Raw genomic sequence first — 6630 nt, 5'->3', positions numbered from 1 at the left:
ATTTCCACTTAAGTCATTAAAAGTGAAATAAAGAAGATAGGGCTCTTTCTTATAACCCACAACTTTGCCGAAGACATCAAATTGATCAGAAAATTCCTGCTCAAAATACAGAATTTCATAAATTTACATACCCATGTTGTATGATCAGCCTCCAAAATTGTACGGAGACTTATGAAAAACTTATGATGCATTTGATCGCGTTTTTAACCGTTGTATATACAAACTTACTTTGGACTTTTGGACCTTATTCGACCCGTTGGTTGGCCAATAAATTACAAAATAAAATGGTGTTGATAACCCAATGTCGCCATCTTTGATCACATTGGAGCACTTTTTGGTAATATTTAAGGTCAAATTTTAAATCAAATTAACTTCCTCCCTACCCAAGATTTTTTACGGTTTTCCTTGCCATTTGTTACAGAGTTGACCAAATTGGATGCAATTTGAATTGGAGGCAGTAAATATCCTGCGTAAATAAAACTGCGCAGGAAAACTGAGTTCACCTCATTCAAAAAATTTCGAGATGTTTCAATTTGAAGGGAAAAATTAGTGCTCTGGTGCAACGGGTGTGCCCCATTTGGCATAATTATTACTGTTTTTGCCTTTCTTACTAAAGAAAGGTATAGGGTTTGCTTTTGGCTCCGACTCCAAATCAAGCTTCGTTCCCAAATCATTTCTCGAGAAATATTCATTCGAAAAATCTGCAAAAAATCATGGACGACCGATTTTCGACGCCGGTTGACAATGACAGAATTGGTCTATCTTCAATATCCGAATTTTGGCGCTTAATTTACTGTAGAGCACGCGTGACGTCCGTGTGTGGTAAAAAAGTGCTCAATTTTGTGGTAGGGGGTTTCTCAGAGCCCACATTATGGATTTAAGCTCTCTTAGGCGCATTTGAAAGGGGATGTGCTGAACCTGGACCAGTTCCATACCAAATTTGAATTTATCCATTTTTTAAGGGGACTCGGAGTGTGTTTTCACCTGATCAGGTGGTTTTCAAATGAAAATTCGATCGAAAATTGAAGTATTGAAATCGTTTATTTATCCAAAAAATTGCATTTTTCGAGCCCTACAATTTAGCGATAGGCAGAAAACATAACGAACATCGCAAATAGTGAGCTAATTCTCTGCCTCACAAATAATTTGTTCTGATTTAAAAAACGAAAATGCTTGTGTGCGAGCACAGCTTACACCCGGCCATGGCAAATGAGGCAAAAACCAGCGCTTTTCAGTTTTATGAAAAAATCATGATGAGTTTTGAATTGATTCATGAATGGACTGTTCTTTATTTTGCTATTTCTTTGAAAAAAAAAATCAACTGCCGTTATCTTCCTTTTGTAAGAAAGGCTCTATCTCACCCCAGGTGGGATTAAATCGGGTATTTCTAATTTTTACAACTGTAAATGTATTGTTTTTTTACCTTTTTTATATTACTATAAGAGATTATCATTTGTTTCGAATTATTAGGTATCTCTATATTTTTTCCACAATAATAAATTGTTTCCTTTTTGAATAATTCACAATAAAACATTTTAATGAAGTCTTCATGCTTTTATTTAAAATTTAGTTTAAAAAAGGAAACATTTACATTTTTCCTCTTTCAATATAAGTAGCATTTATATTTTTTTTATGGAATTTTCCCTTCTTTAATTTGAATTTCAACTTAAAGATGACAAAAACCCCTTCAAATCTTCGACAATGGAGACAATTTTGCTTTTTTTTATATTTTGCAATTAAGTTTTTTTTTTGCAATTTTCCCATCTTTTTTATATTCAACTTGAAGAAGGGAAAATCTCTTAAAGATGTTCTCTTGAAACATTTCTATCACTTCTGCATTTTTTCTCTGTTGGTTTATTTTTTCGCAATAAAATTGTTTACGCAAGTTCCCTTCTTTTATTTATTCAAAACCAATCCTAAAGACGGGACAATAAAAAAAATGCTAATTAAATTGATTTTTTGAATAGATGTAGGTGAAAAACATAAAAAATAATGCGATTTAAACAAACATTTAAAGATTTTTATAAAAAAAAGAAGGGAAAATTTCATAAACAAACTCAATTTTCAAATATTCCAAAAGTATTTTTTAGAGATGTTCCCTTCTAAAAGTTGAAATTAAAATAAAAGAAGGGAAAATTTCATAACAACTCATTTGCCAAATATTTAAAGAAAGAAAAAATGTACATCCATTAAGTTGAATATGAAAGAAGAGAAAATTGCATAAAAAACAATAATTGCAAAATATTGAAAAAAAAAAAACAGACAGCAACGCTATTGAATGATTTTGCCTTTTTTAAGTTTTAAAATAAAAGAAGAAAAAATTGCTTAAAAAAACTTGTTGCATTTATTTAAAGAAGAACAAAATGCAGATACATTATTTAGGTTGAATTTTAAAAAGAAGGGAAAAGGGAAAATAGTTAAAAATCTTTTTTGCAAAATATTTAAAGACTGGCGAAACTTACATCACTTTGTTAGGTTGAATTTAAAATAAAAGAAGAAAAAATTTAATACAAAAAATTAGCAGCAAAATATTTCAAAGGAGAAATATCTTGATATTACATAAACTATTTTTAAATACATGTTTTAGTAAATTTATGAAAAATTGCATTTTAAAGCATTTTTAAGAAATATTCAAAAAAGGGGAAAAATTACATCTATTGGGAGAAAATGACAAAGATACTTGATTTCTTGAAAAAAAATCATCTTTTAAAGTAAAATTATCTGTTTAGTTAGAAGCTTTACATTATTATTCTTCACAAAAGATAAATACGTTTTAAACAGAATAGGCCAATTTTGTGAAGTTATTTTCTTTTATTTGATCCCTATGACCAAAGAAGCTATTTTCTGTCATTAGTTCACCCATAAAAATCTCCATACAATTTAAGCAGATGTCCATACACCCATAAAAATCTCCATACAATTTAAGCAGATGTCGCAATTCGCAATTCGCAATTTTCAGTGTAAGAACGGGCCTTGACCGATCTTATGCACCAGGTTCCCGACGAACACGCACTGCCCTTACACCTACATCTCACCCTTGCTCTGAGTCAGTACGAGCAGCACGCTAGAACACGCTTTGAGTGTTCGTGCCAGGCATGCACACCTTCTTTTCCGGTTACGCATTTTAACTCGGCCGGGGGTGGTACATTACGTAGGGTTTGATGTAAGTATAAGCGCCTAACCATTTATAGTGTGCCTATCAACTTTCATTAAAGCAAAAACTGTTATATTTTTAGATTGAATTAAAAAACTAATTGTTATTTACTGTGTATTGTTTTCTCCTGAAATCTTCCCTATTGTTGAGTCGTGTTTATCTGTTGCTATTTCTTTTGTCGCGGTGTTTTGTTACAATATTTTGGTCCTAAGCATTTTATAAAAGTTTTTCAAAAGTACAATAGTAATATTTGCGTTAATCCTTTAATCATTTCATAAATTGAGTCAGGGCTCGAATCTCACTTGCTTAAGAAAAAGGTGAAGTTTCAAAACAATGGACAGTGAAAGAAATATACTATGTAAAGAATCAATAGTAAAAGAAAGATAGTTATTTATGAAGAAGATAAAGAAATTAACAATAGTTAATGAAAAGAGATAACAAACAAGCTTAGATTATCATTATTGTTATGATGGGCAATTTACAGGGAAGATGAGAAATTATTGAAATAGATAAATAAAGAAAAGGCACATGATAAACAAAATTGACATCGCTGCCAAATTAAGGGAAAGCAGACAGTTTGTTGCAGCAGCATCAATTAGTAAAATAGAGTGGAAAAGCGTTGAGAAATAAGAGAATCAAATAAGTAAAATCGAAATCAAATGGAGGATAGTAAACAGAAGCTGCGTAAGAGAATCAGTGAAACAAAATTAACAGAATATAGATGATAGATAAAAACGGAAAGAAGAGAAACCCCGTTGTGTGATGTTTCAGGTACATCCACAGCAGTTGACTCAACATACTGCGAATCAAAACAATACCGTCTACAATCACAAATTACTTCCCTTTCCCACATTGTCGCGCCCCTTTCTTCTAGCCGTCTCGACTCTGACCCGCGGTGGTCAAAGGTTTACGATCCGTTTCCACAGGCCACCAGCTAGGTCATCATGAAAACCAAGCCAACGTGGAGGTAAGAAAATAGGACACTTGCAAGGAACCAGAGCTATACTGTCCTGATCAAGAAAGATCTAACAGGACTACGGACGTAGTCAGTGACGCTCCTTCCAGGATGTTCCTCGCCTGAGCGTCAACTGAAGGGATATCATCAGAATCATTCGCACTTGGCCTGCAATTTAAGCAGATGTCCATGCAAAAACGGTACGCAAATATTCGAAAGTCTGTATCATTTGAAAGAATCTCCTGTTTGTAGCGAATATCCCAGAAACCGACCCAATCTTTAATATTTTTTTGACGAAATTTTAGAAAGTTTTCTCAAAAAAGGATAAACACTACTCCAAACGGTTGAAAATTAGCGGTTAAAAAACCCCAAAGAGCAAAACTTCTTACTTTAAACAAAAAAATCGAGTTCTGCGACCCTATTTTAGCCAAATTTGTATGGTTGATTGCCTGTAAAATTAAAAAAAAATGCTTTTTTTCAATATTTAATCATCGCTATTTTGAGCGCCATCTTGAATTTAAAAAGCCTAAATAACTTTAGAATAGTTTAAAGGCTGTATTAAAGCTTAACAATCAAAAATAAGACAAAGAAAAAAAAAATCGTGATTCGATTATCCGAAGTGAAATTTTGTTAAGGCCTTCAGATAATCGAGTCTTCCTCCTAAATAAATTCCACAATTCTTGAAGTTCTATTTTGTTTAATTTTACGTTAATTAAGATTTTCTTCTGAATTTTTTAATTATTTTTTTTCTTTCTACCAAAAGTTAAATGAGTTTATTTGCAATATGTCATATTTTCAATTTTGGAACACTGAGACACTATAAAAATCAACGTAATTTTCATATGACATAATATTTTCTATCAAACCTAGTTTGCATTATTATTCTACCAAAGTGATTTTCCCGGCCAGACTAGAAAATTCCCAATTATTTCCCGTGGTAACCACCCTGGCCAGCAAATTTTGCTTATTCGATGTGCTTACTCAACGGCATCTGTTTGCTGGAAAGTTTATAAACAGTTTGCCATACGCCGAAGATAGGTGACTCACGAGATTAGACATATTCCCCCTACATCTGAAAATCAATTTGCGACAACGTGGAGAACTGCTCAAGTTGCGACGGAGCAACTGCACGAGCTGCACGCGAACCGTTGCCGAACAACAAACAGTCAACGCTGAGATAACGAAACGCTATTAATAGAGCTCAGTCCTCAGTCAACACACGGCTCGCCCCAAACTCATGAATGTATCACCAAATCCTCGATAGTATAGTGGTCAGTATCCCCGCCTGTCACGCGGGAGACCGGGGTTCAATTCCCCGTCGGGGAGAGAAGGATGGAACTTTTTTTTCACTTACCTTTTTTCTGTGAAGCTTGGTTCGTCACGGCGGATATTTCATCCTGCAAAATTAGTAACAGTTGAGATTATCGGGGATCACTTTCGGTACGCCTTAGCTAAAGGACAACAACGCTCGGTTCAGAATAATCTTTTGCAAGAAATTTAGTCTAACTTTTTTTGCGTTTGTTTCTCTCTGCGCTGCACTGACTCTCTCTTACATCTAATAACTACGTTGACAATCGATGCCTTTTCTGTGTTGTGTTGTGTTAGCATTACTCATAATAATAGCTTGACGAATCACGAATGTTACTCCTCGATTTATGTGTACTTTTTGAGTGAATTAAACTTAAGCGCGGTTGAGAAAACGATACTTACAAAGGGACACTCGAAAGCGCATAAACACTAACCTATTGTACATACACACACTTAGGATGGTTTTTTTTTTTTTTTTTTTTTCAGAAAGAGCAAAAGATTGAAAGTTGGCTTGTTTTTGCGACAACAACAGAAAAAAATGAGTTGTTAATTCGATCAGTCTTTTAAACTTTCTAACAAGTTACTCGTGTTCAACTCAAATCTAGCTGGTTCAAAGTTGAGCATCTGATTCGTGACTTAAACGATACTTTAAAAACCGGTACTGTGTGGGTGTGTGTTTCGGAAAATCTGGCAGTATTGGAACGCGGCGTTGATCCGTCTTTCTTGCTGTTGTAAAATCTAACAATCCATTGAACTTACAAAACTACCAAAACGGGAAAGAGACACAGAATAATTTACAAGGGTGACTGTACAAAAGAGACGCCTGCCTTCTGCTGCTGCTACTCGCGGAATATTCTCCGCACGTTCGGTTTGATGCGCCGAACTCGACCGCGGCTGCTCACGCTCGTGAGGGCCTCGTTGTCCTCGCTGTGGCTGTCGGTGCCGGTGTTGCTGGTTGTGCCGCCATTGTGTTGTTGTTGCCGACTGGCCGACGAAGGACCTCCGCCGCCAAAGTACTGATGGGGCCGTTCGCTGCTGGGCACAATGGTTGGCCGCTTGGGTCGTTGGCTTCGTCCGGTGGCGCCACCATCCTCGTCGTCGCTGTCCTCGTTGTAGCGGGGTCGCTTCAGGTTGCGCGTGTTTCGCAACGTCGACGGACCGGGACCCTAGGTTTTTGGAGGAGAGTTGCCGATTAGTATTGTGATTAGCTAAA

At 35.4% G+C, this 6630-nt stretch overlaps 1 protein-coding gene and 1 non-coding gene across 3 annotated transcripts in view; one reads left to right on the top strand and one right to left on the bottom strand.

Moving 5' to 3' along the window:
- The first annotated feature begins 5363 nt into the window (after positions 1-5363).
- On the top strand, positions 5364-5435 carry Trnad-guc. Its single transcript has one exon. It is a non-coding gene; the product is annotated as a tRNA-Asp (tRNA).
- A 146-nt stretch (positions 5436-5581) lies between these two features.
- The window catches only part of LOC6054337 (PH-interacting protein), a 31686-nt gene continuing 30637 nt past the window's right edge, over positions 5582-6630 (bottom strand). For both annotated transcript variants that reach the window (XM_038258934.1, XM_038258935.1), the window contains one exon: positions 5582-6583. In XM_038258934.1, coding sequence (XP_038114862.1) covers positions 6257-6583 — 327 coding nt within the window. In that variant the 3' untranslated portion in view covers positions 5582-6256. The remainder of the gene's footprint in view (positions 6584-6630) is intronic.

Source organism: Culex quinquefasciatus, chromosome 3 (assembly GCF_015732765.1).
Source record: "Culex quinquefasciatus strain JHB chromosome 3, VPISU_Cqui_1.0_pri_paternal, whole genome shotgun sequence".
In the NCBI taxonomy this organism is placed as follows: Eukaryota; Metazoa; Arthropoda; class Insecta; order Diptera; family Culicidae; genus Culex; species Culex quinquefasciatus.
Note: the sequence above shows the minus strand (reverse complement) of the source record. Positions and strands in the feature narration are given on the sequence as shown.